A 25,138-nucleotide genomic window follows, 5' to 3' on the forward strand; every position below is an offset into this window, starting at 1 on the left:
CGACTACCTACACTGTTGACAGTCACAGTCACATCAGACATATATTCACCATCAGTCGCACAATGATACAAAACACCCTCCCGCTGATCGTGATTAGTCGCGCGGCGTCGCTTGAACTAAATGCATGGCAGGTGGCGCGCGTCACTAGCGTCGCACGCCAGATTTGGCACAAAACTCGTTAGCTCCCGAAAAGTGGCAACGCCATACAAAACACGCATCGCGAACTAAGCACACACAGCGCTGATAGTGCGTCGAGTCCAAGTAAAGCATGGTCCAGCTCTGGGGCCCACGGGCGCCGGGGCAGTCGTCGCACTGTATATAAATACACATATGTCTCTGCGGGTCGCTATGTACATCAGTTGTGCGGACCCGGCCGCTAGAAGCGATATAGTCGACCGGGCGGCGGTCAGGGCCGCTGTCGGCGTGTCGAGTCCCCAGGTGCGGGCACAGCGGGCCGCACAGACCGCTCGGGCGTATGGAGACACACGCAGACACACCCACTCACAGACAGACATACAGGAGGAGGCCCGGGTGGCGCCCCTATTGCTATGGGTCAGTGTCGGTCAGGGGCCGGCCGGCCAGCGGCGACCGGCCAGCTCGAGCTACACACAGCCTGCTAACCTCGCGCCGGAGATAGTGACAGACCACACAATAAATAATACGATAAATTGGGCCATGTAAAATGGAACTGCTTCGGATTAATTATGAAGGTAAGAAACCCCAGAATCTCTCGTTACATTCAATGATTGAAAAAGATTGTAAACAGGTCACATGTAAAAGTAAAAAAATACAACTCAAACACTGACACCCACGGCGCGTGCCGAACCCTGCTGCTTCGCAAAGGCGCACCGCGGGCGGGGCGAGGGCCACCTCTTAGCTCGTACGTCTCTTGATTCTAATATCACCGGTCTTGTGGCGTGGGCGGCCAGCGGCCGCGCCGCGCCCGCTCCGGTCCGGTCCGGCTCCGGCGGCGCCCGGACACGCTCAGACTAGATGGGCCGTCCTCGGCGGCTGCAGGGGCCGACGCGCCGGGCCGACGGCCGCCTGCCGCGCTCAGGACGCGCCGCGCTGCATGAAAGAGCCTATCGCCGCTACAGCCCGTCCCACGCGCTAGATGAACGTGCCTATCCAGGCCACCAGCGTGGGACACACCAGGATGGTCACAGCGCGCGCGAAGGACATCCTGGGCCGGTGTGCGCCGCTCGGCAGGCCGTCGCCGGCCGTCGAGTCCGGCAGCCGATTGGTGTCCTCCACCGTCTCGAAGTCGACCGTGTTGTCCAGGTTGTTTCCGTAGTCGTTGTCGAGGTCTGAACCGCGTCCAAAGTCGCCGTCACCGGTCGGCTCGTCGTCATAGTCGCCGTAGTCGGCCACACGTCCGCCGGAGCCCTCCAGGCTGTCGTAGTCGTCGTCGTCCATCTCGGCGTCCACGTCGTAGCCGGCGCCGTCTCCGGAGCCGGAGCCGGCCTCCAGCGGCACGCCGTGAGCGTCGGACGACGACTCTGTGATCAGGGGGGGGGGGCGGTCAGTCAGGGGAAACAGACACGACGTCACACAGGACAGCCATGAGCCAGGGCAACACAGGTAACACAGGACGTCAGCACGCTGTGGGACGGTCAGTCAGGGGTCAACAGGTAACACACACGGACAGCCAGGGGTAACACAGGTAACACCGACGGACCATTACCAAGGGATACCTCAGGTAACGCAGACGGGCGGGCAGCCATTTGCCACACGGGTATCAGACATGTCGCCACACTACACGACGGAGAACGAACAACTCGGCCCGGGCACCGCCCCAACCAACTACTCGACAAGGCAAGATCTAGCCAGATGTGGGCTGCAGAAGTGGTGGTGGTTACTGATGCTACCCCAGATGTACTGCAGAGCTGGCTGTATGACTGAGCCCGGATGTAAGCCACCGTGCTGTCGGTATACTGAATTCGAGTGTCAAACGCTGTTGGCGGTACAATGAGCCCTTAGTGTGAGCCACTGTGCTATCGGTATACTGCACCCGGGTGTGCGCCACTGTTACCCTCCCGCTACACTGACCAGGCTGCTCCCATGTGACAGTCTGCCCGTTGTAGGCGTCCCGCAGGCGCATCGTGGCGCGCTTCAGATCCAGGATGGCCTCATTGACGTCCGAGTTGGTGTAGAGCGGGTCGAACGGTACCTCCGGGTTGGCGGAGAGCGCCTCCGGACCGTCCTTGGTCACCGCGTGCTCGTACCTGAGAGCAAGCCAGGGAGGGACAGAGGTAGCGTCAGGCATTGGGACCGGGTGGCCCGAGCGACCGATGGCATCCGAACGGGGTTCCAGCGGGGCTACAACGAAACACGCCTGCATACCTGTATAAATATTTTGAAAAATTGGGTAAGAGCGGGAACACCTCGGCCTTAGCAACATAAAACCCAAGACACAACAAGAACATGTTCCCTCAGACGAATTCATTCAAAAGCATTTTGGGTAATATGTTTTAATATGTTTGGACTAGCGTTCTACAAACCCGATCGAGTATCGAAAGGGGTTGACACCAGGCAGTCGGGCATACCTACCCTGCCATCACTGGTATAACACAGAGGGCGCTCACACCGGGTAACACTCTTCGAGCGCCCCAGGGACTCGGGAGAGGACAACACTTCAAGGCGCCTACCAGCCAGCCGACAGTACGGTGCTACAAACTACCAACGACACAACCGCGGCCGTCTCAGCCCGATTTGCTCTACCAACTAGGTTTATCCTAGTTATACACACACATACACAGACACTGTTAGACAGAGACTAGTTTAGCACCTAGTTCCGACAGCTCACCGGTACTTGGCGGTGCCGTTCCAGCAGTTGACAATGCGGGCCGGCGGGGCGGCCAGGTCGCGGTCATTGCACAGCTGACCGGGCAGGTCGTACCAGAACGTCTTCAGCGGCCGTACCTGAGGACGAGGGACACAAGTCAGATACACAGATACAGAGTCAGATAGCTACATAGTCGGGTATGGCCAGTATCGTGGTCCGCAGACTGACACTCGTAGCACCACGGCAGGCTGTGGCCTGTAATGTGAAAAGATTGGCTTGTGAATACGAATCAACAGTGTGCTAGGAATGAAACATTTGGGTATAAAACAGCACCAAGCTGCAGTTCTCTTTTTACTCACATTTGGCCAGAGTTTCCTACTCGAAGCGCTATACCAAAAAACGATTCAAGAACGTCGAGAGCACTCACCCGACTGCGGATTTGTCCGAGGACGCGCAGCAGCGGCGAGGGCTCGGCGTCCATGCCGCTGTCCGAGTACGTCTGCAGCTGAACCCTCTTAAAGTCGGGCGCGTCGTAGGAGGGGGCGTCACCGCCGGCCTGCCGCCGGCGCCGCAGCTTGGGCTCCCCGCAGCCCTCGAAAATCTGCAGAGACGAGAGGAGAGGTTAGCGTGGCTACAACCGAGCCGCTGGACTAAACATGTCCGTCGGATGGAATATACCTTTCATCTCGACCGCAATATCTGCGAGGTCACCGCAGCTGAAATCGGGGAGGGTGGGCGCGGAGGGATTGAACGTTAATATTTATTCGGCTTCTAAAAGAAACATAAACTCCGCGAGATTCAGATCAAACGAGCTTGCAAATAAAAACCAACAAAGCTACACACATCCCTCGCATGCCGCCCAGAGGCTTGTGAGTTGTGAGCCGGAGCAGAACAGACAGCAAACTATAACGCCCGGCCGGCCGGCAACGGGTGCCCCTGGCCCGGTGCGACCCGCCACACTGCATACCTTGCGTGACACGTCGAAACCGTTGTCCTGGAAGTTCATGATGGCGTACGAGATCTTCACGTTGATGGGATTCACCACCGACTCGATGTTGAACGGGCCCTCCAGACGAGTTACCAAGTCACTGACGCCATCTGTCGACAGACAGGCAAACCTCAGCCGCCGCACCACGGCCGACTTGATCGCGCTGGTAAACTCCCACCCTAGCGACATTCAGTAAAATTCCCCAGAATATCGCCAGTAGTAGCCTTGTGCGATCGATCGGGTAAGTCCTAACCTTTCGACATTTGAGTCAGCGTTAACAAGCGTATCGCTAGTCGCATCAGCGGCCATAATGGCGTTCAAAGCGGTTGCCGGCTACACAGCCATCGCCGTAAATCCTTGTGAAGGGCATTAGGGGAGGGGGCGTCCCTCTGAGTCATCGCTGTGAGTCGGGTACACGAAGAATGATGGACACCGCTGGCTGCCCGGCTAACCCCGGCTGTGGGATTGTGGAAAAGGGGACTTGAACAGCGGCCTAGGCAACAGCCTTGGGTCAGGAAAGTAGCGGCAGTAGGGTTAGTAGCAGCTCTGTGTGAGTTGTACCCGTGAGACGAGAAAAAGCGCCTCGGGCTGCGGCCGTGAGACAGGGTAGTAGCAGCCGTGGGAGAGGGTAGTAGTAGTGGCCCTGTGGCCGTGGGACAGCAGCCCGTGGTAACAGCTGTGGGACCGCAGCAGAGCAGCAGCCCGTGGGACAGCAGCGACTGTGGGACAGGATAGCAGCGACCGTGGGACAGCCGACTATCCCCTTTGGACGGCGGGGCAGCAACAGCAGCCCGTGGGAAGCAGCGGCGGTGGGACTGCAGCAGCCGACTGCCCCCTCCGGACGGCGGGGCAGCAGCGCCTGCTGTGATTACCGGCCGGGTAAACAGGCGTGCGGCCGCGTCCTCGCTCCGTGTCAACTGTTTATCCGCCGCGCCGCGCACAGCCGACTCCGGGCCCGGCCAGCCGGGCCGGCGGCACCCACCACCGGCCGACGGCCGGGCAAACAAACAGACCGTACAGTACAGGAGGGACGCAATCAAAGATAACGCCGCTGGACAGCGGCCATGTCCATGTACCACAAATTGCTGTATCGAGTGAGAACATATCCAGCCGCGCCCTATGACCTACACGGCACACGCAGCTCGTCTGGTTCACTGACTATCTCCACGTTGGAAATTTTCCAGAACCGGCGCGTGGCTGCAGCACGGAGTGGGTTAGTCGGAGCGTGTGCTGCTGCAGCGGATCCTGACAGGGACGGGGAGCGTCTCCCCAGCCGCGGAGATCCTATCGGACGGCGCCGTCGACTGAGTCATAGGACCGTCCCGGCGGACGGTGACGGGGGGGGGGGGGCGAATTGGCAGCTCCACGGACCCAAAGTGTCAGACATCGATGACGTGTTCCTTCGTTTCACGCCAACGTACCAATTGACAGCGATTCTATTCCATATTGTACAGAAACAAATGATAAGTGCGGTACTTTATGGTTGTCAATCAAAGTTGTCGTTATTTTCATTTAGGGACCAAAGGTTGAACGCTAGTGATGTCCTCCAACCCTTGATAGAAGACCTGATGAAGCACATTTGCCAACATTAAGGTCGCTTCCGCGTCACTCACCGATAAACTCGTGCCAGTGGTTGTTGAGCATGCTGTGGTAGGCCAGGCAGCCTTTGGCCACGTTCAGACAGAGGCCGTGGCAGGGCTTCACTCGCGGCATGCCGCTGCACGTGCCACACTGGGCCATCTTGGTCATCGCCCGGCCGCACGACGGGGTCACCGTCACCTGGCGGGGGTACGGGGAACAGCGTCAGTTTATGGAGCAGACAAAGCAACAAAGTGGGGAGCACGGCCACTCGTCAGTTACCGGGGAAGGGCTATGAAATATGGTGGGCAACAGCTTGATTTTTGGCGTTAGAGGCCACACGTCGAAACCTCATCCTTGACCTTGCCGGGTCGATGAAATGCTCGGTATGAATCATGAGCCAGGTGACGACACTTGAAATTGAAAAAAGTCATGCACGCTGAAGACAAGAAAGGTCAGAGAATAAGTGCACATACCAACGCCAGCTGATATCCCCGGAATGGGGGCGGGGAGGGGAGGCGAGGGCAGGCCCACCACCTACTCAAGTCGATCGGGCCCCATTAATTATTAATTGGCCGTTTTTGTTCGCACCGCTCTTTGGCTCCCATGATTTGGCACTTGTCGTTTTTGCCCTCGCGTCTGTGTATTTTTATTACGTGGCGCCGGGGAAGAGGTTCATTCCTCAGTCTGCTACCCCAAGTGCGTGGGAGAGAGAGAAAGGAGGGAGGAGCCGAGAAGGAGAACAGAGGAGAAGGGTGAGAGAGGGTGGGTGAGGGGCGATTGGGAGGGATGTGATGATTTAGATGGGATGGAATGATAAAGGACGGTTGCGATCTATGATTAAATCTGAGGACAGACGAGAAAAGGATGTGGCGTGTCGGGGTAGGGCGGCAGGGACCGCTCAGATCATGTAAAGGGCCGGGCTCAGCGGCGGGCGAGGATGTGACGGATCGGGTAAACGTCATGGCGAGGATCTGACGGATCGGGTAAACGTCATGGCGAGGATCTGACGGATCGGGTAAACGTCATGGTGGGATGTGTCGGGCTGGATAAACGTCATGGTGGGGATCTGACGGGCCAGTAAACGTAAAACGTGAGTATCTGACGGGCCAGGCTGTGACGGGAGACAGCCGCTGGCGGTCGGCTGTGACTGTGAGGGCGTCGGGCGGGTGTGAGGGCGCCGGCCGGGTGTGAGGGCGCCGGCCGGGACCCACTGTGACCGGCAGGGAGCGGCGGCGCTGAGTGACACACTGCAGCGCCGCGCGCCGCTGCACCGACCCACACCGCGCAGCGCTCACCGTTTTCAGCCGGTTGACCACCTCGTGGCCCGTGTGCAGGCTCTGCACCAGGGTGCGAGTGGCCACGAACGAGCGCTTCAGCTGCTGGGTCAGCTTGGCCGGCACGTCGCGGAACGGCTTCAGGCCTTCCATGTGAGTGGCCACACACTGCAGATACCTGTCGAGCAAGAGAGGAGGTATTACACATTACATACAGTCCCAGGCAGCGTCACTGACGGACGCCTCGGCCGCTGTCAGCCTTTCGACCGCGCAGAAAAACGAACACACACAGCCCATGAAGAAGTTATTTGACGCGGCACTTGATATCATGCCTGTTTTTAGCCAGCCTTATTTAATAGCCGGCGCCGAGCGGCGTCAGACCGACCGCATGGCTGACCGCACCGCCGACCGCACACGGCTCAGTGGGCTAATGGACCGATTAACGGCCGGCCGGCGCGGCCGGACCACACGCGGCTGGCCGGGACGAGTAGCCGGCAGGACCATGCAGCCGGGCAGTCCAGACTAGAGATGTCAATCGGATACCAACTTTTTGGTATACCGATACCAAACCGATACCAACTTGGTATTGGGTATTTCAATCGTAATGTGTTTGGTATTTTGTTTGTATCATAAGCCCTCACTAATGTATAAGAGGCTAATAAATCGGTAAAAAGTTGGTATTTCCCTCAGTTTCCCAAGTTGGTTTGGTTTCGGTATTTTCCCGTGGTTTTGGTTGGTATTGGGTTTGGTATCGGTATTCCGATTTTCCGTAATTGACATCACTAGTCCAGACCCTCAGCGCCCGCCGGGGCACCTAACCAGCCGGCGGGACCACACGCGGTCGGCCGGACCCAGGGTGGACCGTGAAACCAGCTGGACTGTGAAGCCGGCCGTGGGGACCACACGCGGCTAGACGGACCAGGTAGCCAGGCAGTGGGACCACACGTAGCCGGACCAGGTAGCCAGTCAGCAGGAGGACTACACGCGGTTGACTGGACCACGTACGTAGCCAGCCAGCAGGACTACCCGCGGCCGGACTACACGAGTCCGCCGAACCGTGCAGCCAGTTCAGACAATGTAGCCAGCAGTTCGGACCGTCCAGCCAGCAGTTGGGACCGTGCAACCGGACCTTTGCAGACCCGACCGGCCGCCGCGCCGCGTGGGCCGGCCTCCAACCGCTGCGTCCGCGTCCCACACCGGCTTGGAATGCATACCGGACCAATTTACGAGACGCCACTAATTCAAGACCATAAAAATTCCCATCTCCCAATGTCAGCGGTGGCAGCGGGTTCGGGTCTCGGCTGCCAACAGGTGAATAGCGGCGCCACATCCGTATATCATTCAGGGGCTGCTGTCGATTTGTCTTGGGTCGTCCCTGTATGGACCGGCTGAGCGGCGAGCTCGCCCGCCGAGCGGCGCCGCTGAATGAGAACAATGAAAGGCTGGACGCGGCCTGGCCTCCAGCCAGGTGCAATTAGGGGAGGCGGCGGCGGGCGCAAGCGGGCACACGTTTGGCCCAGAGGGCGCTGTTCGGAGCCGCCTCTTCGCTGGCGGTCCGGTGGTTAAAACGAGCGGCACAGCGCGGCGCGGCGCGGCCGCTGAGGTGGCGCAGAGCAGCAGCCTAATGGTGATGAATAGCTGGCCGGCTCATAATATCCGTATCGCCGCCCACGGCCGGCCGCCGTGCACGCGGCACCGGCGGGGGAGGCCGGGCCCGGGGCCGACACGGTCCGACTGCAGCCGTGTCCGAGCGGCGACCGGCGCCGGCAGCGCTACTCCGCGAGCGGCAGCGACCGGACCCTCCACTGGATACACAGTAACACCCAGCAGACCCACCGGACCCTCAGTCCGACCCAGCAGACCTACCGGACCCTCAGTCCGACCCAGAGGCTGCCGCGGCCGGCCGGCCGGCCGGCCCCGGTCGCCACCTGACAACCGTCGGCGGCGGCCGCGTCAGACCGACGGATGGAATGTCGCCCCCTCCCCTTCCTCCCTCCCGGTCCGGTCCGGTCCAGTCTGGTTTTTATAGCTGGCTGCCGCCGAGGCGCGGTCCCGTGCCCTAGCCAGCTACAGGCAGCTACCACATAGTCCATCCCATTCCACAGCCACCGCGAACGGACAAAGTCCTTCCCGTTCCCGAGTTTCCGCACACGGATAAAGTGTTTTCACAGGCCTCCACAGTCCACACGATTGATAAAAGCTGCCGGGAACCCCAGTACCACTGCGACTGTGCAGCGCGCACCAAATGTCAGACAGTTGTTGCACTGCATGCCTCGTGTTCCTGAAGTGGTGGGGACGGGCTCCCCTGGGAAGTACCAGCCTCGGAAGCAGCCGCACACCTCTACCGGCCAGGGCGGCCCCGCCACCGCGGCGGGCGGTCCCGACACACGCACCAGCCTGTCCGGCAGACAGCCGGGCCGGGCTGGGTGAGGACACAGGACAGCAGGTGGCGAGCCGCGGCACCGGCGGCCGTACAGAGGCCGGCGCGCGCCACAGGCGCCGGGCGGTCCGCCGCCACAGGCGCTGCCGCCACCTGGGCGGTCCGCCGGCGCCGAGAGGCCGCCATTTATAGCGGGGGCACCGCCGGCGGTCGGGCATATTTTACCGTCGGCCCGGGCGCCTCGCGTCCCACGGTAATTGCCCACCGGGTAATGCCTCTATTAGGGGATGGAGCGGTGGGTTATCCGCGCCGGAACACCGGCCACTAGCGCGCGCACATCATCGACGCCAGCCCCCGCCGGAGCGGGGTCCGACCTCGGACCGGATCGTGAGAAAGACGAGCGCTCGTGCGGCACAGTGAGCCGGAGCGAGTGCCGCTCTCGTGATTAATAAAACATGAGGGGGATGTTGACCAAAAACAATCAACCGAACGGTAATCTGATTAGGTGTGTATTCCTACGAGAGCTTTTAAGCAAATTCAACAGATTAAGCAGTTATTCTCCCAGCACTTCCTAATTGAAATCAAAGAAGGAATGACAGATAAAAGAAGGAGCTTCTAATCCCCAAAAACAGCCGGGACTTTCACTCCTTGTATGGCAATCTAGGAAATGAGAGTTGATCGGTCATCGGTACTCACTTATCATCGGTCATCAGTACTCACTTATCATCAAACGTGTGCTGCGCATTCAGCACGGTGAACATCCGTTTGTAGAGCACCGTGAAGAACTCGTTCATCACGTCGACCAGGTCTCGCGAGCCGGTGGCGTAGTAGAGTTCCAGCTGCTTGAACAGGTCGGTGAACACGTGCGCATTGCGCTCGTACAGAACGCCGTACGTCTTCTTGAACATGGCGTCCAGGGAGGCGCGTGACTCGTTCATCATGCCGCGAAAAAACTCTGCCGGAAGAAAAAAGTGGGGTAGTGTCAGGTTAATCTATCCTCGTCCGACGACCGGGGTTATGTCGGAAGGCTCCACCCCTCGACAGAAAGGGTGAGCTGGTGTTGGAGGGTACATTTCCCTCCCCAACAGACAGGGCAAGGTGGTATTACAAGGCCCATTTCTTTCTTCTACAGACTACAGAATACAGGGGGTGTTATTACAATAATACACTCTATACAAAGTGGTATGATGACAAAAGACAGCACGGCACGCCTACTCGAGCGGTGCCCGCCGTCGCCGGCCGGCGCGGCGGCGCCCGGTTAGCCAGTGACCTTGTGGCCCGGCTGCCCCGCACCAGGCCGGCATGCATAAGCATGAGCTCATGATGGCCGGAGCCGCGGTGTGCCGTCCATCTGTCCAGCGGTGAGCCGCTCGCTCGTACGGCGGACAAAGCTCGCTCGTACGGCGAACAAAGCTCGCTGGTACGGCGGACAAAGCTAGCTCGTATAGCTCAGTGGTACTGAAAACAGTGCTCGCCCGTACGGAGAACGCAGCTCGGTCGTACGGCGGACAGAGCTCGCTCGTACGGCGGACAGAGCTCGCTCGCAAGGCGGACAGAGCTCGCTCGTACGGCGGCCACAGCTCGGTCATACGGCGGACACAGCTCGGTCATTCGGCGGACACAGCTCGGTCATTCGGCGGACACAGCTCGGTCACACTGAAAGCAGTGCTCGCCCATACTGCCGTTTCAGCTTGTTCGTACCGAAAGCAGAGCGCGCTCGTACTACAAAAACAGCTCGTAGTACTGTCAGCATAGCCCGTGCTGAGAACAGTGCTCGGTCAGACTGGCAGCCTAGCTTGTTCAGCAGCACCTCTCTCTCTCGAGCGGGCGTCGCCCGCCAGACCGGCCTTGAACACCGACTCTCACAATAAATACCGGCCAATTATAATTATGCTAGTCAGTGTGTGTAAGACCTGACATTTGGTTAAGAGGCTGGACGACGGGAGCCGGGAGTCGCCAGGGGTAGGATTATCGCAGAGGGCTGCACTTATTGTTGCACCGAGCCAGACATGACTACCGTGATGACGTGACTATAGAGCTGGCCTGGCTGCTACACCAACAACTTGGCTCACGTGATCGGGTCTTAGTCCGCTCCCACGTAACGTGAGGACAAGTGTAGACAAAAGCGACGTGAAAGTCGCTTCTATTTGATATCATCCAAATATAAAGAAGAGAATAATTTTGATATGTTGCGAAGATCAAAATGTTGCCTTGCTTGGGAAAATACGAAAGATTCAGCGCCAACGAAAGGGCAATAGAGATTACATGACTTCTCACCGTCTCCATCAATGAACAATGAATGAACAAAAGCCAACATAATGGACAATTCGACGAAATGCTCTGATCACTCTAGACGCCTCTAACCGTCTCGCCTTACCACGGCACCGTCTGGCGCCAATAGCGCTGAAGCTCATTACTTCCCGATTTTGTGGGCACGCTGTTTACAAGGCTGCTCTGCAAGATGACAATAAAAAGAGACGGACCCTGGACGAGCGCACTCGAGCGGCGAAGTTTTCCAGTGACGCGGAGTGAGACAGCCGCCAGCGGCGGTAGAACCCTGGAGCGGTCGCTTCTCCTACCACTCAACACGACGAGAGAATACATCCCCAAAAAAAGAGTCTACGGGAACCAGATCGTTGCAGTTGTGAAACAAACGCCTGGCAGCGTGGTGGTGAGCTCAGTCGGATGTCAAACAGACTGCAGGCGCTCTGCAATGACCGGAACGCTACTCATTTCGACACACTGCGGCTGGGTGTGCCGCGGCACGGCCGGCATTTGCAGAATGTGAATCAATGGGCGGACAGCGGCGCGCGCCGCGCCGGAGCGGGCCGGCCGATGATACGCCACTCTGCTCTGCAGCGACTCCCCGCAGCCGGCTGACGGGATGCCCGAGGCCGTTCTGCCAGCCATTCCCTTAGGGACTAGGGAGGTCTGTTCATTTCTACACATACAGTGCGGAGGACCGGTCGTGGGTTCAGCTTGGTCCCAGGCAGCCCGGTCCCAGACAGTCAGAACAGTCCAATCCCAGACAACCCGGTCCCCATACAGCTGGATGAGAAGGTGGGAAGACAGCCTGGTCCCAGACAGCTCGGTCCCCAGACAGCCCGGTCCGCCCGGTCCCCGGCCAGCCGCGCAGGGACGTCACGGCCCCGCCTCACCTCTGACCCCGCCCCGCCGCGGCGGCCGCTCTGGCACGGCCGGCGCCTCCAGCTGCACGGGGTCAGCGACCAGACCCGCACGCCGCTCCGACACCCCCTCCCTCCCCACCCACCCACGCGCAGAGCGGGCGCCGACCGCTTGCCCAACGCCACCGGCAGACGACAGGGTCGCGGCCGCTACTCTCCGGACTGCACTGGAGACGAGCTGCCGTCCAGCGGACGAGTCAGGGTCACTTCTGGCAAGGCCGCGGCGCGGTGGCCGGCCATTCCTCGCCGGCACGCGGCCCGGCCGGTCGGAGGATGCCGGCGCAGTTCCCGTTCCCACGCCGCGGCGCCGAGAGATGGACCGATCGATGGGCCTCCAGTCGCGGCCGTGGCGGCATTTACAGCCGGCTCACAGCGGCCCGATAGCCCGCACCGTTGTTATTCGATCTTTGTTTCGGCAGCGTCTTTGTGTTTCGAGCCGGCCGACCGGCTGGGTGTGATTCCAGGCGGGGGCCGCTCGCCGGAAGAGGGTGGGATGGGGAGTGACTGGGGATGGGACAGTTTACAAACTTGGATTGGGCGCTCGTAAGATCCAGCCGTCCATGCCTGAGCAAGAACGATCGTCATTTCCGTTGCCAGGGTGAGCCCCATACACTCCATATTTAGATCGTGTTTGGCTAGGACGTGTTTCGCCCTGTAAACGAGTCATTGTCATAATCCTCGCGACATAGCACATTCATTATTCATCCCATACTTTGTCCTTGCAGCTGTTGAGTATGCACTCTCAGTCTAGGGCATAGCTTAATGATCTTTAAACATAGAAGGGTATCTTGGCCACTGCAATATCCCGGACTGCGAAACGAAGTTACCCGTTAGTAGGTGATACCCTCCTACCGAAACTAAAAATAACCGAGTCAAGCAAAAAGATCAAGTACTACACCTTTTTGCGTTGTTCGATGGCCAATCAGCAAAACCCATTCGTCCGATCAGCACATAGGTGGCGCCAGTGAGAGGCATTCCGGCAAAACCTTCAGCATATGGGCAAAACGGAATGCTGATCCCACTCCACAGTTCGTCAGTTGGTATTACCTTCGCTATTCGCCATAACTGATTGAGTTCCGGCAAAACCTTTGACGATTTGGATAAATGCTTCGTCTTTCATTAATATCCCTTCGTCGTTCACCAAAACATCCCCATGCTAATTTCGGCATTCCTCATAACATTTCGTCAAAACTAAAAACAGATCGCCCCTTTACAGAGAAGTATAAATATGACCGGGTTTATACAGTGCAGTGCGAGGCATAGGTGGCGAAACTCGTAGACCATTGATCTACATAAAAATCGGTAGCGTTCATGAGCGCCATAGGTACAATGTGGATGGACGTAGCTGACATGTTATCGGCTGATTGAAAAATGGACAGGCAACAGAGCAACAGGCTGGATAAGTTAACCCCGCCTCAAACACCAAGGAACAGGCAACAGGCTGGATAAGTCAGCCCCGCCCCAAAAAACAAGGTGTCCGGCCGGCAGGGCCCGGCTTGCCATCTGTCAGCCATTCCCTCGCGAGTCCGACCGGCGCGGCCGCCCGAGGCGTTGTCCCATGACATCGCACGGGCAGTGACGCGATAATGACGGCCGACTTCGTGGTTTGTATCAAAGCGTTTAGGAGTCCGACGCTCAAGAATCTACATGCCTACTCGGTATGGCGCCGGCAGTCTCCTCGTAGCTATGATAACTGCCTTTTTCGGAATTCAATGGTTAATTGGTTGCAAATTGCGCTGGAACTGTCATAAGCCTCATCCCTGAATGCGTGATTAACGTTAAACATTGAATATGGCTAGATAAGCACTACATCATTGACATTTTGATCATTGATGAAAGTTTTAAATAAACAGTCATTGTTTACGCACAGTACCGATGAATTTTGCACATCGACTAACCATTTTGTGAAATGTCGAAGCATTATGACAATCTGACAAACATTGTGCTCAATGACAAAGAGTTATGCAGAATGGTTAAATGGAGTCCAGCCTGTTTTGCCGACCGTCTAACAGTGATGCACATCGCCGATGGGTTATTCTGAATGACGCTTGTCCAAACTGATGCCGAAATGGTTATGACGATTGGCCATCGAACAACCCAAAAAGGTGTATTAGCTTCTCAATGTCTGTCCACGTCTTCATGCACCAACTCCTGCCAAATAAGATCGTAAGGTTCCTCCACCTTGAGCCCGGAAGCGAGCGCTTGTGCGCTGCACTGGTCTGGGGTGAATGTGGGCACCGTTGTCAGTATATATGCATTATGCATTGTTGCAATAAGCTGCATCCGTATAAAGCTCGCCCGAGCCGGAGCGTCTGAAGGCCCTGTCCTGCCTCCGAGAGAGCGGTGCCGCAGAGACAGTTCTGCACGGGACACACAGCACACCTGTCCACAGCGCGGGCACATCTGTTCCAACTCAACCCGCTGTTCGTAATGGCCAGGTCAAAAGCAGATAGGTGGCATATTTCCGAGTGATCATGTCATCAAGAATACCTATATGAAGAGTCCTTTATGACGAATCTTTTAGCTAATTTCTTTTGCTCCACAATTGAGAATAAAGTGACTTGCTTACTATAGTCTGTTCCACTTAACTTCAGCATTCACTCCAAGATAGCTGTTCGATAATGCACGAGCAAGAATAGTTTTTAATAAAAATCGAACACACCAGACAGGGAATTTCGAGCGCCGCCAAAGTGCGGGAGGTGCCACTGAGACCCGTGGCGCAATGTCTGTCATCTTTGGCTCTTTAGAACAGTTGCTTTTCCTGCGGCTCTATGGCTACTGCACAGCCGACAGTTAATTTTTAGGACAGATGGTAAGCTCCAATCCAAATGTCTCTTATGCTCCCCCATGTACAAAACCACTCCATGTAAAAAGCCGTTCGTCACAGAGGACTGAGTATATTATGGAAACACCAGACGCGACCAAGTGTACAACGCAGGGTGGGCGGTTGCAGTTACAATCGTTCAGTCGGAGAAGATATAACGCACAATACTTATACAGGTCCAAGAACAACGAACACCTGACGAACATCACCAAGCATCATTCCTCATCACTGTCGCTGTCGGAGCTCGAATCCTGCAATGACACGACCACAGGATCGATGTCCTCCAGCATGCCGTCAGCACGCCAGTATGCCTCCTCCAGTTCCTGCACATGGCGGCAGCAGTTACGCCACATGTCCGTTGTGGTGGCGTCCCGGCTCTCGAGCAGCAGCCTTTCGATGTCCTGGAGATGCCCAGAGGTGTTCAGCTGGCGGACGTGGGACTTCATATGTGCCCAAATCATTTCAATTGGGTTAAGGTCACAATGGTAGGGTGGCAGCCTCAGAACTTCGTGACCTGCTTCTTGCGCCAGCATGTCAAGCACGTACTCGCGTGCCTGTCGGAGAGGACGCACAAGCTCGAGCAGCTCCACCTTCCGCATGCCCGGATCAATCTCGACGTGATGGACCTGAAGCCATTCTTGGATAGCTGCCTTCCGCCAGCTTGATGTGGGAGCTTTGTTCGCGCATCGTGAGTGGTATGACGCGTTGTCCATGATTGACTATGACGCTATGAGGTGGTAGGTTTGGTAGCAGCTGTTGCGTGAACCAGGTCTCGAGGCAGTCGGAGTTCATGGACGTGTGGTAGTCAGCTGACTTGCCATCTGTCCTCATGCACATGTATGCTTCTGAGACGAATCCTTTCTCAGATCCAGCGTCGACTATGATAAGTCGTTTTCCCTTCCCAGTCACTGGTTTCTGACCGACCACCTCATCATCGTCCAACCATGCAACCGTTTTCATATCGAACTGGTTATACCAAGTTTCATCCAGATAAAAGATATTTCGATCCGGGTTTTGCTGTCTTATCTTTTGAATTCGCCTGAGGAAAGTGTTTCTTGCGGCGACCACCTGAGGCTTTTCGATCAGCAGCTTTCGGTTGTTCACTTCCCTGAACTTGAACCCGTTCTGCAATAGCTGCCTTCGAAGTGTTGATCGAGAGATGGTCTTCCCGAGTTGTTTTGCACCGCTGCTTTCATCGTGTCCAAAGTGACTTTTTTCCGTCCAAATACATAGCATGCACCATTCTTCAGTATCAAAAATCAGTATCACCTGATATTTTACGGACTTATCTGGGCTACCAATGACCAAGACCAAATATACCAAATTGATACCAAAGTGACTTGTCTGTCAGAATTTCGCCGCAGCTTTGGCTGCAGCTCTGCTCGATTTTCTTAAGTACGCTTTAATGTCGCGTGCTTAATGAGCCACCCATCTTGGAGTGAATGTTGAAGTTAAGTGGAACAGACTATAAGCATTCCTTTTAAGTTGAAAAGCAGCGGAAAGATCACAATTTCCTACAGTCATTTTTGACCTCAGAGGGACGCCAGCATGGTGTATTTTTCCAACTACTCTAACCTGTCGTGGGCTTCCTCTGGTCAGAATGCGTGTACGATTTTGTGCGTGCGATTTTGAATGCGTGTGCGTATTTGAAGGAGGAATGTTGGCAATATTTCATCAATTTAGATGATACTCCAGAAAACTAAGCAGCCTTTAGAAGGCATGCTCCCGGTAGAAGTAATGAAAAATAAACCAAAAACACCCAAGGCCAGCATGGAACCGTGTCCCACTTCGACCCCAAACAAGAACAAAGCCCGGCATATCACGCTACGAGGCCATGACATCAACAGTGGATGCCCACTGATAAAACACTCGCCTCGAATAAATAAACAGCCGGACCCGGCCGTCCACCGAAGCCCGCCGCGGCTGCTGCGGTGTGGTGAAACTCACCGTCAAAGTTGGAGCCCTGCGATCCGAGGTCGTCGGCCACCTCCCCGACCGTGCGCTGGACGGCATCGTCCAGCTGCCGGCGGGCCAGTTCGCTCAGCTGCAGCTCCATCGCCTCTGTACAGCACGTGCGCGGCGCCGAGCAGATCTCCAGGTGGTCGCCTGGCGGAGAGGCGGACGGGCTTCGGTTAGAGTGGGGGTCAGACAGAGGGACAGGCACGGGCGGGGGCCGGGAAGAGGGAGCTGACTCCAGACAGCGTACCGGGGCCAGGTAAAAGGGTTTACCACGGCCGGGGCACCGAAATCAGATTAAGGACTTGTTCCCTGTCATGAGTGTTGGGAGTGGCTTATTCCCTGTCCCTGTCAAGAGTTCTCGGACAGACATAGGGCTCCGGTCACGACGCGGGGGCACGAGCAGACAATGACATTTTTTATCAGGATGGCGACCACACTTACCACGACATTGTCATGTTTTAGGTAGTCTGTTGTCCATCAGCGTTGGCCATAAGCACATATTTAGCTACAAACGACATTTCTTGGAAGATATGTTCGAGACTCCGATTGGCTGGCCAGACACGTCAGAAAAATACTTCTGTTTTAACATGTTGGAAAACTTTTACATGCGTCCAAATTCGACAGCATGAATACCAGCGGCCGCGGTGGCCGTCCGCTGGCGCCGTCCCGTTGCGTGCCGGGGTTGGGCGTCTGTGCCGGTGACGCACTGCCGTGACCGGTGACGTCCCGCCGCGCCGGGCGCCGCCGGGCGCTCCTGTCAGCGCGCACCGGTACTGAGCGGCGCCTCACAGTGCCGCCGGGCCGACCCCCGCCGGCGAGACGTCACCTGGCCGCCGGCCGGAAGTGCTGAGCCGACTCAGGTGCGGCTCAACGGAACCTAATCCACGGCTTTACAGTGCCGTGACCACAAATCCGCACGAAACCAGTCACTGAGCGGTGACCAAATGTACTCGGATGAGCAACTTGACGTGGATAAAAGAACACTGCTCGCCTCACGTCCTGTGCATGTTTCTGTTCCAGTGGCCGTGCCGCGAGCGGTTTGCCGGCGTGCCGATGGGTGCTGTCATCACGCCGCTGACCGGTCTGACCGGATCCCGGCATCAATGAGTACCGCATCATGACTGGCGGCGCAACAATGCGGTCCGCTTCACTGCCCGAGTCGGCGGCGCCAGACGCGGCCACCTTGAAAGAGCAGCACGCCGGCAGGCCGGCCGGCCGGTCGGGGTAGAACGGCAGGCCGGCCTAGGTATAGTCTGGTGATGGCTGGTTTTCGCTTAAAATCGCACGGAATGCCCCTCCCCCTGACATGTTTCTATAGAAATACAAAATAAATATGTAATGGACATTAGGCAATGGTTTACTCTTGCCCACACACATCGCAATACGTGTGAGGATTGCCTGATACTATAACAGGATGATGCACGTAATCGAATCAGCAAAAAATGTGGCGTGCATTTTCCACCGTGCAGCAATCGTCGATCACTTATCTAGCAACGGTAATCGGATCTACGAGCAGAGTTCTGAATGGAGTGGCGCAGACGGATGTGGCTTTACAGGAGGAGCATGCGGATCAAATATCACGAAAGGCGGCTTCCAAAGCCCAGTTGATGCTTTCAATGGGTGGATCCATGGGGCTCCAAACATACAGAAAGGATGCTTGCCGCAGGTCGTATATTTTGTCGATCCTCGCGAAGGAAATATGGCCAACACTGAAGCTATTTGATGGGGCTTTCAGAACTTCTAGGCCAGCACATCAACACATAGGTATCTAGCTCGACATTTGAGCGGACGGCAGTCTGTTCTACTCAGTCTGTTTTACCACCTACCAATGATTGTCAGACGGATGGAATTACAGTGACGTGGCTGTATTTCAGTGTCGGGGCTCACTATATATTTCAAGCTCACATATTGGAGTCGGCCTTTAAACACACGACAGTCGAGAACGAGCAGAAAATACGAGCATGTCATCAGTGTCAGAGGACGGGTCACGTGAAATCCCCGCTGATCACATGGCGAGAAGAGGAATTTCCGGGAGTTTCGAGGGCGAAAACGATATCCGAAAATGTTTGCCACAGAGATTGACAAAAACAGCGTTCCTTGACGCTATCATGGACTCATGTTATATCTGATGGCTTTGCGTTGAGATGAATACCAGAGGCCAGCAGTCAGAAATAGCGGCGCCAAATGCAGTCGGAAGGCCAGTGGCCTGGTAGGTAGCTCGACCCCAACGGTGTCGCTGCTCGCGAGGATACTTGGCATTCCATACCGCTCAGCAGCCACCCTGGTCCATTCCAGGCGGTCAAACAGCCACCCCGGTCCCTTCCATACGGCTTACAGCCACCCTGGTCCATTCCATACCGCTCAGCAGCCACCCTGACCCATTCCAGGCGGTCAAACAGCCACCCTGACCCATTCCAGGCGGCTCACCAGGCACCCCGGTCCATTCCAGGCGGCTCACTAGCCACCCTGGTCCATTCCAGGCGGCTCACCAGGCGCCTCGGTCCATTCCAGGCGGCTCACCAGGCGCCTTGGTCCGTTCCAGGCGACTCACCAGCCACCCCGGTCCATTCCAGGCGGTCCATCCGCCCCTGCACCAACCACAATCCGGTCAGTCCAGCGTGCAGCCAGGCCGCCGATTAATGGCCCGATTACTATGCACCGGCCGGCGGATGCGGCATTAAAGCGGGCGGCGGCGCTCAGTCGCTGATTCGAGGCCAATGCCGCCGCCGCGACGGCAGATCGGCGGTCATGCCAACATGGGAGGAATACAGTCGCACAGAAATGTACATTTCTTAATAGTCTTAAGCGAAGTTGCTGTGTCTCTTGGAAAGTGATCAGTGACTATCTTGAAGGAATTTTGACCAAATAAAAGTTCAAGCCGCCCCAAAAAAGACGCAATAGTGAGCGCTGTCCTGTCCTGCCATTTCGGGCAAATTTACTTGAATACTGGTACGATATGCATACTGAAAGTCTGGAATACAACACAGCATCGGTTTATGTAGACAGACATCCATCACTGCGGAGTCCATAGGCGGCGGAACAGGAGGGTATCGGGGCACCTTGCCCCCCTTTGATTTTCACATTTTAACATCAGCCCTATGGGCGTTGCATGGAAAGAATGGGACCAAAAGTCGGCAGTGCCCCAACCCCTTTCATTGAAGGCGTTCCGCCGCTACTGGCGGGGCCAGATCGAGACCACGTGAAAGGTACTGTGATGTCCGCCCCGTGCAGACCAGAGCCTGTCGTGCGGCGGCGCGGCCGAGCTCTCAACAAAGGAATGCGGCTGGGGCGGCGGCGGCAGGCGGCCGGCGTCAGTGCGGGCCGGAGCGGCGGCTCACCAGTCACCCTGCCGCTCGGCCCAGGGGGAGGGGAGGGGAGGCGGAGCGCCGCGGTGGGGCCACATCCGGCCGTCCTCCCCGAGCGGCCGCAGGGAGGGACGGGTGCCGGCCGAGACCGGGGCCGATGGAATCCGGCGCCGGCCACCCCTCCTACCTGTGACCACTGATTTATGGATAGGGCGGCCCTTCAAAGGGACCATCACCGACCATCAGCTAAACGCATCATTGGCCCGTCCAGCCGAGCGACTCTATGAGGCGCATTCATTTGGGAAACAGCCCAATCGGCGGCTGGGCCGGGCTCAGTCCGGTCGGAAGACCACCTGCCGGCCACAATGGAGAGGTCCGCGCTGACGGTCTCACAAAACGACCGGCACACACAGGCTGCCGCAGAAATGTGCTCCCGGCGCCCGGCTCGCGGGCGGCGGAACTAACCACCGTCACCTGTCGACTCGACGCACAACTCCATTAAAGGGACAGTATCACCATTTTGATGAAATTTGACATTGCATAGGCCCCACCTTTCTGGTCCGGGAACTGAAGACCGATCCTCGAAGCTCCACACCGTTATCCCGCTATCGCCGCTCAAAGTACGAAAGGTGTACTACACTTTGAATCGTGCTTCACTATCTTCACTGTTTAAATGTTTGCGCCGTTTTGAATTGACCGCCAGTAATAAAACTTTTACCCTGGTCATTTCATCAAATTTTATAAAGCCAAAACGTTTTTTGCACTTATTAATCACCGTTAAATTCATTAAATAGTCGTAGGCAATTTCCGCTGTTTCCTTCGGATTCTAGCGGCTCAACTAAGGAATTCCTCCAAATTCTTTAATGAGGTTAGTGCTTGTGCGAGGAACATGTTCATAAATAGTAGAAAATGTAAAAACATGACCTTATTTCCTCGATAATTGCCAAAACTAATGCTGTACAAATATATACTTTATTTGAAAGAATGTAATATTTCGACCACAGGTCTTTTTCAAACAGTTTCAAATTAGAAAAGATGAAAAGATTCTTTTCTAATTTGAAACTGTTTGAAAAAGACCTGTGGTCGAAATATTACATTCTTTCAAATAAAGTATATATTTGTACAGCATTAGTTTTGGCAATTATCGAGGAAATAAGGTCATGTTTTTACATTTTCTACTATTTAAGGAATTCCTCCAGCTTGAATCACAATCTCCCTCCAATTTATGACGTTTATCACGTGATTGTCACGTGATATTTTCTCCCATTGTCAATTGTCACGTCCAACTGTCACTCCCTCCAATTGTCACGTGATATTTTTATAGGCAATACCTAAGGCTACCTCTCCCTAAGGACAACTCAATCAGAAGAACGACCGCGTAAGCGTAGCGTCAATAATGTATTATCTGCGCCAGTTCTGTAGTAATTTTGCATGCTTCCAAAATGGCGGCCATGCTTGTATAGTGGTGGTTCGCTCATGAAAATGAATCATGAAAATGAAATGTGGTTGCAATATTTTTCACCGAGTTCGGTCCTCAAACTATGTTTTTCTGATTCAGGAAAATAAGAAATGCTAGTAAAAAAAAAAATCAGCTCCATACATTGATTTTTTTTTCGATGATACTGTCCCTTTAACCAATACCCATCAACAACCCATTCCCCAGTCTGAGGTGTTACCTTTCTTAGTACCTAAGAGGTAATGGAGACGGAACAGAGAAACTTGGGCCATCAAAACTTTGGTTTAAGCCGGCCATTCCGGCACTTGTCCGTGATTTGAAGCAAATCATCGCAATGACCTAGGAAACTGAGCCAGACTCTACAACCCAAAAAGTTTGAGATTTCACAATGCTGCGATGGCAGGATTAAGTCTTGAAGACAATATCACTTGTGAAAGTCGGCCAATGCTCATAAAAGAGCTTCCAACACCTTAGAATTTATTGTAATTTTGGTTACTAGACGCCCTGGTGGGAGTGTTGATTGAAGTGTCCTCATTGATCATTCACTGATGAAGTGTGCATTAATTGTAATCCTGGTTGGTAATAACAATGCCACCTTCATTTCCTTTCCTTACAATAGAGCAGCAGCCATCAGGAAGTGATTTATTTCTGCATCCTAATTAAACTTAACCTTATCTCTGCACTACTTCATGCTGTCTGATACTCCATTGCATCAGGTTTCTATGTTAAACCCTGCCTTGGATGCTGCTGATAGTTCTGTGCAAAAGGTAGTGATTGGTAGAGTGGCAGTCACCCTGGCCCACCCTATGGCCCATATCTCTAGAGTGCACATGCCACTTACTATAGCTACCAGCACAAAATGACAGTATCTGACAAGAGTCAAACACTGAGATAAATGAAATACATTGATGTTATTGAGCCAATTCATAACCATTATGATAATGATTTCCTAGCTATATTATGGATTACAAAACCAATGAGATGACAGTGTCAACAAGCACTGTTAGTTCTTGTAATTAGCATGTGCACATTTTGAGCTTCCTTCCATTCCAGGAGTGACATCCAATACATGGAAGACAAAAGACTTTCGGGGGGGGATGGGGGGACCAACCATGTCCCTGAATGTCCATTTCAAGACCCTCTGTACCTATTTGTTAAAAAAAAACAGACCTTGTTTTCATGTTACATGCTTGGGCTAGCTATTTGACCTGAACAAACAAAACATTTTGTCTCTATAAGTTGACTGATACCTATGTGATTAGACTAACACAGTCACTTGTTACACTTAATAAGAAACTTTGCATAATATTTCACACCATTTATAAATAAAATAGACACCATAACTGTAGGTTCTATTTTCTCTATGGAAGAACTATGAGCAGTAAGCAAGGTATAACAAGTGCATCACTCAAACAAAAGGAGTTATGATGTAGAGTCCACAGCAGAAGTAATGTTGGGTTTCAGTTACTCAATATATATCTAGTCATGGGTATGTTCTGCTTCTGAAGCTTAGGAACGATTAACCAGACTACAATGAAACTTTAAATGTAGCTTATATGTATCGTTACCCTTGCACCTGCAACTTTAGCTATTGACATCTTCTTTTCAATCACTCTGCATTAAACAATCGCCAGTCAAAGCCAACCGTTGAGATTGGTAAAACCCTACATTACTTTAGCGGTGGGCTGTACCTACCTCTTTCTGAGTACCGTAAAATGGGGTGTTAAGGGACAGTTTTGAGGTGTTTTGTTATATAACTCAAGAAGGGTTGGAGATAGAAGCATCAAATAATCACCATTTTATGTGGAATTTGGTGCTTTTCATGCATGCTACATTAACATTTTAAAAATGTATACCTGCATATTATTTTTTATTATTTTTCCTCACTGTCCCTTAGCACCCCAATGTGGGGTGTTAAGGGACACCTATATTTTTCCAAGAAATAGTTATCAAATGCCCATAGTTAGTGTGTGAAAGGGCACACAATTTATTTATGGAAGTGTTTTGCATATTCTGTCACAAAACAAGTCAGGTTCATACACCACTAATTTCCTTTTTAGTCAATTACATGTAATGCAGTTTATGCTTCGGGAAAATGTGCTAATTATAAGGTAAGTTGAGATGTGTTAGAGATAGAAGCATGAACTTGCCAGTATTTTATGTGGAATTTGGTGTTTTGCATGCCTACTGAAAGAAAATTGAATAAAATTAAATTTGGATATTAATTTTTATTTTTTTCTTCCCTGTCCTATAGCACCCCATTTCCACCCCAAAATATGCATGTATCTGGAAAAGAGGAAGAACAAATGGGTGGATTTGTATAAGTTTTTCAGGAAACATGTGCAATACATGTGACAATACACCTATGCATTTATTTTCCCTGCACACCTACTAGTTTCTGTGGTACACACAGAGTTTTGGAGATGTTCCAATTTTGTGAAAATGTAGCATGATTTTCAAAACCATTTTTGAACCAAATCATTTGCATGAAAAATCATGCCATTTTGTCCTATAGTCAAGAACAAAACAGTGTCAACTACCACACTCAAGTTTTTATTTAACCTTCTCAAATTAGTAAGTTATTATGACTCAAAGTTTTTCCCACACGACTGTCCCTTAACACCCCACTGTCCCTTAACACCCCATTTTACGGTATACATACACCATACAATAGTTAAAGCAACAAAAACGAAAAGCTGTAGCAAAGTATTGCACCACCTACACAAAACATGTAAGCAGGTCCTGCTTACCTGGGATGTCTGTCTGAGGAATGTCAAGAACAGGAAGATGGAGATTGGCGAAAGCTCGAGCAGTCCGTTCACAGCCCAATCCATCTCCATGTGTTACAGACACGTAGCAGCCCATTAGCACCAACAGCATACACAAACCTTGCTTCATTTTTGATAAAGTGCAAGGGCAAAACATTTTCAACAGTTATTAGCTCTTTCCACTTGACTTTTATTTTCTTCACGCAGTGCTGTCAAAAGGTGGCAGTAATGGCGCACACTAAAGCCACGAGCACTTCCTTCATTCACGGATATAAAAGTCAAAGAACGATTTCACACACTGATTGACATTACTTTCGGTGTAACACTGAATCAGTATATCAATATGTCACCTGGTACTCAAAATCATAGCACTAAAAACAGCGACGCACATCCACCCGCAACAGCAGCTGACGCCAAACTGCCGGTCGAACAGAGTAATTTTTTGGCAGCTTCGCTTCAGCGTAAATTTGCAAGTTTACGCCAGGACTAGCGACTTTTACAAAAAAAACTCTAGATGCAATCTCTCAAAAAGTGTCTGGATATCATAATACAAGTAGCCTTTGCTTTAGTTGACATAAACAAACAACTCAAACCCCAAACCCCTAGTTGTGCTTTATATCAATCAACCCATGC

The 25,138-nt window shown here is 53.8% G+C and overlaps 1 protein-coding gene across 1 annotated transcript; it reads right to left on the reverse strand.

Moving 5' to 3' along the window:
* Positions 1-24: 24 nt before the first annotated feature.
* Positions 25-25,138, reverse strand: LOC122377575 (glypican-6-like). Its single transcript, XM_043357768.1, has 10 exons — positions 24,488-25,138; positions 16,965-17,123; positions 9,729-9,963; positions 6,650-6,806; positions 5,387-5,552; positions 3,753-3,883; positions 3,213-3,386; positions 2,807-2,922; positions 2,050-2,225; positions 25-1,499 (listed from the first exon to the last, which is right to left on the reverse strand). The coding sequence occupies exons 1-10, from the start codon at positions 24,660-24,662 to the stop codon at positions 1,111-1,113; spliced, it is 1,878 nt and encodes a 625-aa protein (XP_043213703.1). The 5' UTR covers positions 24,663-25,138; the 3' UTR covers positions 25-1,110.

This window comes from Amphibalanus amphitrite, unplaced genomic scaffold (genome assembly GCF_019059575.1).
Source record: "Amphibalanus amphitrite isolate SeventyFive unplaced genomic scaffold, NRLGWU_Aamphi_draft 000047F_arrow, whole genome shotgun sequence".
In the NCBI taxonomy this organism is placed as follows: domain Eukaryota; kingdom Metazoa; phylum Arthropoda; class Thecostraca; order Balanomorpha; family Balanidae; genus Amphibalanus; species Amphibalanus amphitrite.

Bases quoted from the DNA above. Each gene is read 5' to 3' on its own strand.
- LOC122377575 (XM_043357768.1), bottom strand. From the start codon at position 24,662: ATGTTTTGCCCTTGCACTTTATCAAAAATGAAGCAAGGTTTGTGTATG. The intron at 3,884-5,386 runs GTGAGTGACGCG...GTCTGTCGACAG, and splicing joins CCACTGGCACGAGTTTATCG to ATGGCGTCAGTGACTTGGTA. The intron at 2,923-3,212 runs GTGAGTGCTCTC...CCTCGTCCTCAG, and splicing joins TCGGACAAATCCGCAGTCGG to GTACGGCCGCTGAAGACGTT.